General features: G+C 37.0%; 2 protein-coding genes across 4 annotated transcripts; both read right to left on the reverse strand.

Annotated features, from left to right (window-relative positions):
* Positions 1-100: 100 nt before the first annotated feature.
* LOC129580833 (inactive selenide, water dikinase-like protein) lies at positions 101-7,189 on the reverse strand. 2 transcript variants are annotated; one of them, XM_055471535.1, is made up of 8 exons: positions 6,786-7,189; positions 6,550-6,653; positions 6,228-6,331; positions 2,067-2,216; positions 1,528-1,640; positions 1,264-1,457; positions 901-1,110; positions 101-496 (listed from the first exon to the last, which is right to left on the reverse strand). In XM_055471535.1, exons 1-8 carry the CDS (start codon positions 6,947-6,949, stop codon positions 312-314), a joined length of 1,224 nt encoding a protein of 407 aa, XP_055327510.1. In that variant the 5' UTR covers positions 6,950-7,189; the 3' UTR covers positions 101-311. The 2 variants fall into 2 exon arrangements, with proteins under 2 accessions (XP_055327510.1, XP_055327509.1); XM_055471534.1 differs by having other exon boundaries at positions 6,550-7,189.
* A 2,246-nt stretch (positions 7,190-9,435) lies between these two features.
* On the reverse strand, positions 9,436-12,184 carry LOC129580812 (deoxynucleoside kinase-like). Of its 2 annotated transcripts, none has more exons than XM_055471493.1 (9): positions 11,533-12,184; positions 11,342-11,401; positions 11,061-11,181; positions 10,907-10,981; positions 10,539-10,592; positions 10,298-10,461; positions 10,044-10,215; positions 9,900-9,977; positions 9,436-9,817 (listed from the first exon to the last, which is right to left on the reverse strand). In XM_055471493.1, exons 1-9 carry the CDS (start codon positions 11,622-11,624, stop codon positions 9,677-9,679), a joined length of 957 nt encoding a protein of 318 aa, XP_055327468.1. In that variant the 5' UTR covers positions 11,625-12,184; the 3' UTR covers positions 9,436-9,676. The 2 variants fall into 2 exon arrangements, with proteins under 2 accessions (XP_055327468.1, XP_055327467.1); XM_055471492.1 differs by having other exon boundaries at positions 11,327-11,401.
* Between the last annotated feature and the right edge of the window lie 8 nt (positions 12,185-12,192).

The raw sequence follows: 12,192 nt of genomic DNA on the forward strand, positions 1-12,192 counted from the left end.
TCGAGACAAAAGTTCTCGTTTACCACTTATTGTTAGTATTAAATGCTAGTACTTTCTTGCCCATGATTCTAACAAATCAAACCGAACGAAACAACATGTACAGCGTAAAAGCTTTTAACAGGACAGTAGGGCATCCGTCAAGCATCTGGCCGTTACACCTTTCGATGCCAAACTTCATAACTACATTTCCGGAAAAAAGTAACCCACCCCGAAGTCCACAACCTCAAGTCTGCCTCCCGAAAGCATATAACGAACTACATGCATTTATTAATGTGCAAAATAAAAAAAACAACTGAAAATAAGTCATAATTTTACCACAGCTTATCCGCAGTATCATGAGAAGGAACATCGATTATTCTGACTTTATCAATGATTTTGGCATTGCGGTCACCTCGTTCCACACTGCCGATAATCCAAGCTGGATGGCCTTCCAGTCGCTTATAATCAGCAATGAAACCTGCTGCTTTGTTCCTTGGCATGCAAACTAACAAGCCACCTGAAAAGCCACACTGAAGTTCATTAAATTACACCAACAGCAAATAATAATTCGTTCGAAAGTACATACGTGCAATCGGTGCCTCCCTGGCCCTACCATTATAGTACCATACCGGTGTAAGTAAAGTTCTTATCAAAATTTACTGTACAAAAAGTACTTACATAAGTAAAAAAAAACCTTTTTAGATACAGTTGGTATCTGGCATACACCGAAAATTTCGATTCGGAGGCACGCAAATGTCTCTCAAGAATAAAACAGGTTAACTGTAATAATTATGCCGGTGCATGAACAGAACAAATTTGCAAAGAAACTTACCATGCAATCAAAATGGGAAATCACACTTCATGGTTTCAAGTTATAACATATTATGGCATTACGCAGATCCCGAAGTACAGTGCACATACCCGAGGTTTCGGCTGATCGTCCTTGTAGAAACCCGAACCCTGGGAACATTCTAGCCACTTGACCCATTTTTGCGATGACTGGCATGTTCTGTATGATGAACATCACAGCGCATTTCTGGTTTCTCGCTAAATTCTCAGCATGGCCCATCAAGCCGAATCCAGTAATATCCGTTGCAGCGTGGGCTCCATGGACATGCATCAATTTTGCCGCTAAAAATAAATTTTTAAATGCAGCCGAATTAATCTAATTGTAGAAAAATTCAACCAAAATCCATATATTACGTACATAGAAGGTTGCTTAAAGCAAAAAAGTCAATCTCAAAAATTTCATATGTTCACGTCGTGCTACACTACCCTCTTTACCGTTGCGATTCAATCTCGCCATGATGTGCATCGCACGGAGGTACGCCTGCTTGACTTCCTCATCCGTTAGAATAGTTCGTACTTTGGCAGCTTTTTCTGGATTGGTTGTTAGCCACTGATGAGCATTTACAGCAATCTGTGTCCCGAGAGGCTTTGTCAAAATCAGCACATCACCTGGCTGTGCACCATCCGGTCTAACCGAACAAGTACTGTACTTGTCAATACAAAATTTAAAATGCAGCACGCGGAACAGGGAACGCTTACGGAATTATCTCTTCCGCCCTGACAATCGACGATGCAGTTCCTCCAATCGTTACCCAAGGGTTTATCACAGTCTGGCCGCCGTTGATGGAAGTGCCAGCTTCGACAGCGCAGTCCTATCGTGCAACAGCATTAACAGTTAACATTACAGCAGGAAGCATGTAATTTCCGATTCCAGCTTGCGGAAAGCTACTTAATCGTAAATTAATCACATAAACGTCGTTTCAAAAAGCGAATTCCCAGCAAACAGTCACTACAGCAAACATAAGGCTGCTACATAAAACAAAACAAGAGGCCAGAAGATGAAAGAAGCATGCAACAGACAAGCTTTCCGAACGTACAAATATTTTTCTTAAGTTCTGAACCATCTCAAAATTACTTTAATAATATGTGTACTCGTATAATTTCTAAACTACAATCGGGTTCTTCCTTTTGTCGATTTAATAAGAGATCTTCAGCGCTGTTTTAAACGAGCTCATTAGTAAGTAATAATACCATTGCGGTCAGTACACAGTACACACGAACATTAAGTTTTCGCATACCCTGAAGCCTTGGATGATGAGCGGCATCACCACATCGCGCTCTTCTGCGGTGAACTTCTGACTGCTGGCCAAAATCATCAGTACATTATCACATTCTGTCACACCCATGGCGTACAGGTCGGAGAGAACATTGGCGGCTGCAATTTTACCCTGTAGAGAAAATGCAAAATACCCAGATTATTGTCCACTCTGTAGCTAATTAGTGAGTAATCACACACTCAAAAGAAAGGCATCAAATACAGGTACTAGTATAAGGTCTCATACGCCCTTAGGGCAAGCGGGCGGCGGTCTTTAATTTTAAATGTATAAGGCAGCAAATGTGCCAAGCGGCAAGCATTCACTAACATGTAAACACGAAAGCTGCAAATTGGCCTTGGTAGTTAACATTTAGTTTCAAAGGAACTGCCGCGTGCATGTTGCTAAATCGGTGCAAACTTTCGCTTTTGCGCCATCCCAAAAACTTTTTTACAGTCCTCACTCCTCAGTAACATTTTGTGAACAAATAATTTGCGACACTGAAGTAAATGCCATTTGTCGACGCAACATCTGGTTGGAGAAGGATGGGCGAGATAAATTTCAATAAGTTTCAAAGCTACCCGGTACAGAAAAAATCTCATTATCGACCAACTTGCTCAAATCTTGTATGTAATTGCACATAAGTATTTAGTCCACAAAGTATGTGTGTATTGTACTCCGTGTGTATACCGAACAACGGCTCTAAGCAGTTTTTCTCAATTTTGAAACAGATTTCAGAAATTATAAAATTTATTTTAAAACTTGGAAAAAATACCGTAACAGTGGTTCCGTCACTTCTGTCTAAAATCACTCTAACCGGATGTAAAATTTCCCTACGTTGTTGTAATTAATTTTTTTTACAGCAAAAAAACCATCAGTGGCAAAAAGCAAAATTACAGCGGAACGAGCAATTCGATAGTCGTGAATTAAAAACAGGATTACCTAAATTTCTCGGGTTCACTATTCTGATCGCGAATAACCGTTACGATCGCGATCGGCCACTAACCGGGTGTTGTCTATTGCGACCGCTCTATACAATAGAAAAATTAATATATTCTACTGTTTGGAAGTTGGTGAAATTTAGAGTTTTGTGATATCGCTTCCTGTAAAATTCGGCGCTGCAAATTTGGTAGTTTCGCTTTTACAGAATATCCGGGATTTTAATTTACAGAACGCATTTGAGGAGCACGTTGAGGCAGGCTAATATGGCTTTTAGATGACCAAAAACTTGCAGTAACCATTTAAAAGAACTGTTTTGGTGGTTCCAGAATTTACCAAACCAGCATAAAGTCGAAAAATTAGTATATTCTACTATTTGGAAGTGGGTGAAATTTAAACCCAAACCACCAGCTGAAAATCAGAGATATAATCCGGTTTTGATTTGAAACTGAATGCATATTTAACAAATAGATTAAGAGAATTTAAAAATTTATAAAAGAAAAGAAATTTGATAGATTAGAAAATTATCAGTCTGAATACTGATTTCGAAACCAAAACCACGTCTCGACAATTATACTAAAAAATATGACATCAACTTTGGAGTAGAAACGTGGGAAACTGATAGACACTGGATCCACAACTTAAAATCAGAAATATAATCCGGTTTTGATTTGAAATTGAATGCATATTTAACAAATTGATTAAGAAAATTTTTAAAAAATTAAACCTCAAAAAATTTTAGAATATGTGGGTTGTTTTTCAGTGAGCCTTGGATTTGAGAAATGATTCTCGTATTAATTAGAAGGATGGGAGCACCAGTTTAATATTCACTTTGAAATTCATAAACCATTTTATAATTTGGCATTTTTATTAAGAACAAATAAATAAATAACGGGGACTTGTTATAATTTTATTCATTTCATTTTGCGTTTGGCATTTTTACCGGGAATAAAATTTGCTAGAACCTAATTTTGCATCTTCGGGCTTTTAATTTAATGCTGATCGACTTATTGGAAAAAATAATAGGAAAACCAATCTAAAAACAAACTATTACGTTAGTGTTTTTGCACGACTTTTTAGACCTTTAACAACGCAGCAAAAGCTTTTGCACCTTACGTATCCGGTTGGTTAAATGTGTAGATATTCGGTTAGTTAAATTAATATGAATGTTTTTACACATTTAAAATTTAGTTATATTTTAAAATGATCAAAAATATCAAGCGATATAGAAATATTTAGAATAAAATTCAGAAATTTTAAAAATATATAACATCGGTATTTACAAATCTTCAAAATATTTAAAACTGTTCAGAAAAAATTCAGAAATATTTCGAAATACTTAGAGAAATATTTAGAAATATTTAGAGAAATATTTAGAAACATTTAGAAATATTTAGAAATATTTAGAAATATTTAGAGAAATATTTAGAAATATTTAGAAATATTTAGAAATATTTAGAAAAATTTAGAAATATTTAGAAATATTTAGAAATATTTAGAAATATTTAGAGAAATATTTAGAAATATTTAGAAATATTTAGAAATATTTAGAAATATTTAGAAATATTTAGAGAAATATTTAGAAATATTTAGAAATATTTAGAAATATTTAGAGAAATATTTAGAAATATTTAGAAATATTTAGAAATATTTAGAAATATTTAGAAATATTTAGAAATATTTAGAAATATTTAGAGAAATATTTAGAAACATTTAGAAATATTTAGAAATATTTAGAAATATTTAGAAATATTTAGAGAAATATTTAGAAATATTTAGAAATATTTAGAAATATTTAGAGAAATATTTAGAAATATTTAGAAATATTTAGAAATATTTAGAAATATTTAGAGAAATATTTAGAAATATTTAGAAATATTTAGAAATATTTAGAAATATTTAGAAATATTTAGAGAAATATTTAGAAATATTTAGAAATATTTAGAGAAATATTTAGAAATATTTAGAAATATTTAGAGAAATATTTAGAAATATTTAGAAATATTTAGAAATATTTAAAAATATTTAGAAATATTTAGAAATATTTAGAAATATTTAGAAATATTTAGAAATATTTAGAAATATTTAGAAATACTTAGAAGTATTTAGAAATATTTAGAAATATTTAGAAATATTCAGAAAGATTTAGAAAGATTTAGAAATATTTAGAAACGAAAATATTATAGAAATGAAAACATTTAGAAATGAAAAAATGTTCAGAATATTTAGAAAAAGATTCAGAAATATTTAAAAACATTCAGAAATTTTTAAAAATTTGAAAAAAAACAATATTTAAAAATTTTGAGAAGTTCATTTTGTTCTTCAGATGTGGTTATAGCGGCTACAGATGGACCCACGTTTTCGAAGCATTTCTAAAGTGCGTAAATACGAGTATAAATGATACATCGGGGATCCGAATTCGAGTTTTCCGAAGACTTCGCTTTGACTGAGCACTTAAAAAATACACATTGGAACTTTGGCGCCCCCAACGACGTGGTCCCCGAGTGTCATATGCATATTCAATGAAGACTTTTTGGCGACCTCGGGGACCCAGGTTCGCGATCCCCGAGTACTTAGGTTAGACTCTACAGGTCAAAGTGTGCATTTGCAGTACATATCGTGGTGGCGACCTCGGTGACCCGAGTTCGAGGTCTCCGAGTACTTCAGTTAGACTCAGCAAGTGAAACTGTGCATTTACAGTACATATCGTGGTGGCGACCTCGGAGACCCGGGTTCGAGGTCCCTGAGTACTTCAGTTCGACTCAGTAGGTCAAGCTGTGCATTTACAGTACATATCGTGGTGGCAACCTCGGGGACCCGGGTTCGAGGTCCCCGAGTACTTCAGTTCGACTCAGCAGGTCAAACTGTGCGTTTGCAGTACATATCGTGGGGGCGACCTCGGGGACCCGGGTTCGAGGTCTCCGAGTACTTCAGTTCGACTCAGCACATCAAACTGTATAGGAATCACCTTGAAAATTGGTGGCGACCCAAAGGTCAAGCGGCGACCCAAAGGTCATGGGTACTCCCCGTCGCATCGAACCCTCAATATGTCTTGAATTAGAAACGCGGGCTCGCTTCGCTCGCCCGCTTGATTATTTATCTATTCTCTCCCACTCTCCCAAGTAAGTAACTGGATTCACGTAGCAGAAAAAAGAACATTTTAATTCCGAGAATCAATAAAGCGCCAACGCCACTGCATATACCAACCATCATGTACGGGTCATCCACCAACGGATAGAAGAAATCTGTCGTCTGAACCAAATACAAGCCCAGATGTCTTAATGGAATGAGGCAGGAATCAAGACCGATACCTACCAAAGCGAAGACATACAACTTTACAAGCGATTGTCAGACGAACGTATTCAAGCAATACAATAGTTATTACGAAATACAAACAAGTACTCTAAATCAAAATTTGTATTAACAAGTTGAAGTAACCACAACATCTTCGACATACGAAATGGAACTCCCAATATGAAAGAAAGAGGAAAGAATAATATTATGACAGCAGATAGCTCCATGTTCTTACCAATCGGAGATAACGAAGCACTGGTAAGATTTCCCGTTCCAACGGGAGCATTGGCATGTACGTGATGAACATTAGGAAATCCGTTTATATCAGGCGGTTGTACGCTGTATGAAGATCCGTCAGAATAGTTATTAATGTCGGAGGCAGACTCGGGAGCAATGTGTACAGAAGTAGAATGATGCTGCAGTCCCTCGAGGAGCTTCAGCAGCACAGCACGAGGGACTTTGCATCCTCACCCTTTCAGATCGGTGAAGTTGGTCAGTCTGAACTCGGGTTTCAGACCGTGCTGGACAGGATCAAACAGATTGCTCTGGATGTGCAGGAGATTGACGTCGTAGCTCGTCTCGAGAAGTTCGCTAACCCGAACGACTTCTTCAGGTTCGGATGATACCGTCGCCATGTTGCTGAACTTGCGACTATACTTGAAGCGTGTGACCAAACCGATGCACCCAAAAAAGTCAAATTTTTGTACTCGTACTCTTTCAGGAAAGTTTGAGGCACCAAATCAAAGAGCCACAAACACCCATTGGAAACGTTGAACGGAAAACAGATGGAGAGTCTAGTAAGTATGTACTATAACTTGGTTTAGAACTGTTCATGGTCTGTGTATAATACACAGACAGATGCGAGTAAGGACATACGACTGCACTGCCAATGCGTTGAGCGCGCTGGTGTTCGTTGCGACGTCGGCCAAGTGCAATGCGGGTGACGTCGATAAGGCATACTACCTCCGGATGTCGCAACACCGGCAATAGCTTTACTGTGTTTAACAGTTTAACTATGCAGTTTGCAGTCTGATAACTTATTTCTGATTTTTTAATCGAAAATAATTAATTTTTGATACTTTTGTCATTTGATCTAACAATAAGTTGATAATTCTAACAAGTGCTAAATTCAGTAAATTGCTAATGCTGTTCACTGCGCACTTGTACGTCAAAGTTTGCTAGTAATGTCATAATTCTACTCTGTTGTCGATTTCAGTAGTTCACTTTAAAAATTTGTCGATTTAATTTTGTATTCACAAATTTTGTAAAATCTCAAAAATATTACAATAATTAGTGCACATTCAGAGCCCGTACAATACTTTCAATCATGCTATGCTAAATTATTTAAACAAAACTTTTGCTTTTGTTTAAGTGTTTATGAACCCGATTATAATGCTAAGCTCTAACAATAAATACTCGCGCATGCAGTTTAGTTAATAGTGAATCTCTCGTTATATAATTACAGTTTACGTATGTTACAGATTTTGAGAATTAAAAAAATAGCACTGTAGATGATTGCACTGTGATAAGACACTTACAGATTATACATTTATGATTACTAAATGTAATTGTATAAGCACTTGTGCGCTACGATAAACTTTCTTTATCTCGTTTATACACCAAAACATTTGGAGGGACGGCAAACAGACCGTTCGTTTCCGGCATGAATTTATGGCAGACCAAGTCCTAGTCGTGCAGCATTGTTGTGCACCACGGTGTCTCCAAATGCTGATTACTGTGCACCACAAAATGATTCCTGACTTTTCTGAAAATAATCATTTAGCGCCATTTAGCGCATAGTGCTGGTGCGCTTGTGACACCTACTAGCCGGCATCATAATTTTACCCTGCGGCTGTTCAAAACTTTTTTATTCAAAATTAAGTGTGCTGTTGTTGCAATATTAATTTTCATCTCACTTGCGTTATATTTCGCAGATATAGTTATACCACATCAGGGATTATATGTGTAACAGTATATGTGGAACCTGCACTAGTGATACAGAGTAGTCGGCTTTCGGCCAGCACCTGATTAATGGTAATTGGCAAATAAAAAATAACCTTAATTACGTTTAGCCGCCTGATGTTGCAAGCCCATTTCCTTAAAAATTATTTTCCTGGTATGTACGTGTAACTTACGAAGTATTATTTGGTACTATTGATATTATTGTAAAATGTTAGACTGTATGATTTTATTATTGTTAGTGAAAAAAACATTTAGCCGCAGTACTGTGGAAGCCGGCATCTGCCCTCTTCGAAGTGCTTATTTTCGACCTACAATTCAATGCAAAGTTATTGCAAAAGAATGATCCAAAGAATGCGGCAAAATCTTCAGCGTAGCGAAAATTTTACTCGATGAATGCAAGAAAATGAAGATTTTAAATTTTCTGGACGGACTTTTTAAAAAAAATGTGGAGTCAGAAGGTGCATTTTTATGCTGGTGCCTCTCTAAAAATTTTGTCAGTAATGCACCGGTGCATTCCACGAAATTCGCCACAAAATTTTATAATTCACCGGTACATTTCACAAAAATCCAAAGGCTTCGCGAAATTACTATAACGCACTATCAGCCAGAATATAAGGGCTTATTCCTTAAAATTGTAAACTGGAATTTCGTGGAATGTTCCGGCGAATTATAAATTAAACTTTGACGTACGTAGTAAACAGCATTAGCAATTTACTGAATTTGGCACTTGTTGGAATTATCAACTTATTGTTAGATCAAATGACAAAAGTATTAAAAATTAATTATTTTCGATTAAAAAATCAGAAATAAGTTATGAGACTGCAAACTGCATAGTTAAACACAGTGAAGCTATTGCGGTGTTGCGACATCCGGAGGTAGTATGCCTTGTCGACGTCACCCGCATTGCACTTGGCCGACGTCGCAACGAACACCAGAAATTACAGATTTAAATTACAGATTACGGGGAGATTACATAGAATTATAGCTGAGAAAGGCACGCAGAAAAACATTTCAAGACTGAATATGAAAAGTTAACAGTTAAAAGTTTAATGACTAATTCAACCCTGAGATTTGCCGTAGCCCTCACTGATGCAAGCAAGAATTATTGACTACGACCCGAAGTCAGTAATAATTTCCATATTTTCCCACACACACGGTGACACACCTACGATTTTAATCATTTTATGTCCACGGAAGTAAAAATCAAGCAACAAGAGAAAGTCCGAAACAATTCAAGTTTTCCGCAATATAATACATGATACTATAGCCTAACATGCAGTTGATGCAAATATGTACCTAACAGTGTTGAAGATTTTATTTTCACTACTCGTACTCAGCATAAACAAAGTTTTATCACAACTTTACAAAGAATGATCATGATTCTGAGATTCCAGTCCATTTCAAGTCATTACAATAGGAATTTTTGCAGACGGCTGCACTTCGCCCAAGCTACCAGAAGATGCAGGGCTATATAATATGCGCTCTCTTTCGTTATTGATTTGTTGGAAAACTTTTTCCAGTGGCGCTTCACCGTCAATCACCTGTAAATAAATCAAAAAGATTAGGATTACTAATTACACACCACCTTCTTGCAAAAAATCCAAATTCAAATTCTGAACTTACTAGCACTTGTGCAGGAACAGGAAATTTGTGGTCAATTAACCAGGCTTCATAAAGGTTATGCAACTGCGACAAGTAAGCCTGTGAACGGAGACAGAAAATCAAAGCAAGCCTCGAACAAAACGGTCAGTAACGTCCTCTACGTACAACAGAAATATTCTTTTCCTCCTCTCGGCCGCGGTGCAAAATGCGCTTGTGCACGGTTTCCGGTGAAGCTCGAATGTAGACAATCAAATCAACATCGACATGCCGAGATCCATCCAAGTAACTTCGGAACTGCCGGTCCAACGCTTGATATTCTTCACTGGACATCAGACCACTAGCAGAAAATTACCAATGAACCTTCATTTATGTATCAAGACCTTGATGAGCACGCATAAATATGTGAAGTGGTCACGCACTTTCTCCATAAATTTTCCACAAAGATGTATCGAGCACTATAGAAAGACCGCTCCAAAATATGCACTGGCCGGTTGGTGCTTCGGTCATGTTGATCGACCATAGTCTCCAAAACATACTGCTGAAATTTATAACTGTTTTTCTTCGGATCTTTATACATGAGATCCTGAAATCGAAGGAAGCCGAGCAAGAATATTAATCATGTGAATATGCGAAAGCACTTCAACGAACAGGATCACTTACTAGTAAATTTTGACCATCTTTATTTCTCCATAAATCTATCGGTTCTTCTGACACCTGTAAAAAAAGGTGTCTCAAGGGCTGAACTATTTTTAGAATCAACAGAATTTCGATTCTCGAATTCTATAACAAAATTTTCACTTTCATACTTTTGGAATGCTATTTTTGGATACGCAATCTCTATTCCACAATCAGTAGATAGTAAATACTGATCGGTCAGTCGTCAGTGGTCACTGGTCAACCAAAAAGAACTGAACTCACAACTTATAAAAACGATCCGAACCAGAAAACGCTATTTCCAGAAAATAAGAATCTAAGCAAAATTATGAGCGGCAGAACAATTGCCAAAAATAATTTTAAGGAAGAAATACCTGTACAGAAGGCTCGCTTTCGATATATCGAAGAAACTCAGCTTTCCCACAACCAATATTTCCCTCAACGAGAATCTGAATGAAGTTAAAGGTTCTTGCTACGCAGACAAAACGTGGAATATTACGGCGCATACGTAAAATCTCTTCTTCTTACGGTTGAATGCTTTAAATTCTGCAGCCGAGCGCTGGGATGCCCGTCTGATGCAAGAACCGTCCTCGTATGCAAGCTGTTGGAAGTCTCTGACAAGTTTCTCCGGCATGAGGGGAATTCCATTCTAACAACAGCTTTTCAATTTTAAAATTTTCCTCGGTTAATATGTACAAAAAAAACCCTGGTCTTCCGACGACTTCACGATTAGTAATAGTTTAACTTATTTCAACTATAACGGCATACATACAATACAACGGTAGCGTACGTACATATGTCTGTCGTACCGACTGAGTGCAGGTCTTCTCGAGTTAGGCAAAGATGAGTGCTCCACCGACAAAAAGGAGCTACAACGATTAACAATTATCAACTTAAATTTTATTTACTTACAAAAATCTAGCTGAGGTAATTAAGCGCCAAACTCAGCAGTACAGTACAAAGCAGGATGGCAGATTGGCAGTGCCTCACTCTCACTTACCGAGAACCATCATTCAACGCAGATCTGGTAGAGCGAAAGCAGATCTTCAGAATAATCCTAAACGATTTACTGAATGCGGTGGAGAAAGCCATATAATGAGCAAAACTGTGAAAGAGTCTGGCCTTCAAATTTTCGAATCTTTCGAAAAAGATAGCATTCGTAGAACGTCTCAATTAATCGTAAAATCAACAAGTCAAAAGTAGACGTTCAACTGGCAGCACGAGGACGCATCGTCGTTTCATCGATGCAAGACAGATCGCACTGGTCCACACAAATGTGACACAATACACAGTCTGCGCTCTGCACTCTGCAGTACCCCTATTTCTGGAAATCGGGCGGTTGACGTGTAGACAGCGGGTGCTGCTCTTTTCCGAACTTCCGATTTCCGTGCCACACCGAGCACACTCCCGTGAAAACTAGTTCGTACCAAATCTGGGCTGGGGAAATCTGCGACTGAGGTTTTCTAGCGTGCGAAAGAAATCTACTCTACTACAGATCTATCAATAACCACTAACCAGCAACATCTTCTCCAGTTCTGCGCTATCAAATTTTTTTAGCATAAGATATACTGACTGCATGTTTGTTCAGACATACAAAAACTAACTAATTTTTATGATTTTAACAATAAGTAATTGATTTTTTTTTCGGAGAGCTCAAAGT

The sequence above is a fragment of the Paramacrobiotus metropolitanus genome, unplaced genomic scaffold, assembly GCF_019649055.1.
Source record: "Paramacrobiotus metropolitanus isolate TYO unplaced genomic scaffold, Prichtersi_v1.0 Parri_scaffold0000005, whole genome shotgun sequence".
NCBI lineage: Eukaryota > Metazoa > Tardigrada > Eutardigrada > Parachela > Macrobiotidae > Paramacrobiotus > Paramacrobiotus metropolitanus.

Bases quoted from the DNA above. Each gene is read 5' to 3' on its own strand.
- LOC129580833 (XM_055471535.1), bottom strand. From the start codon at position 6,949: ATGGCGACGGTATCATCCGAACCTGAAGAAGTCGTTCGGGTTAGCGAA. The intron at 2,217-6,227 runs GTTGGTATATGC...TTTTCTCTACAG, and splicing joins TGGATGACCCGTACATGATG to GGTAAAATTGCAGCCGCCAA. The intron at 1,641-2,066 runs GTATGCGAAAAC...GTTGCACGATAG, and splicing joins TCATCATCCAAGGCTTCAGG to GACTGCGCTGTCGAAGCTGG.
- LOC129580812 (XM_055471492.1), bottom strand. From the start codon at position 11,624: ATGGCTTTCTCCACCGCATTCAGTAAATCGTTTAGGATTATTCTGAAG. The intron at 10,982-11,060 runs GTAAGAAGAAGA...AACTTCATTCAG, and splicing joins AGAATTTAAAGCATTCAACC to ATTCTCGTTGAGGGAAATAT. The intron at 9,818-9,899 runs GTAAGTTCAGAA...ATTTATTTACAG, and splicing joins CTGTTCCTGCACAAGTGCTA to GTGATTGACGGTGAAGCGCC.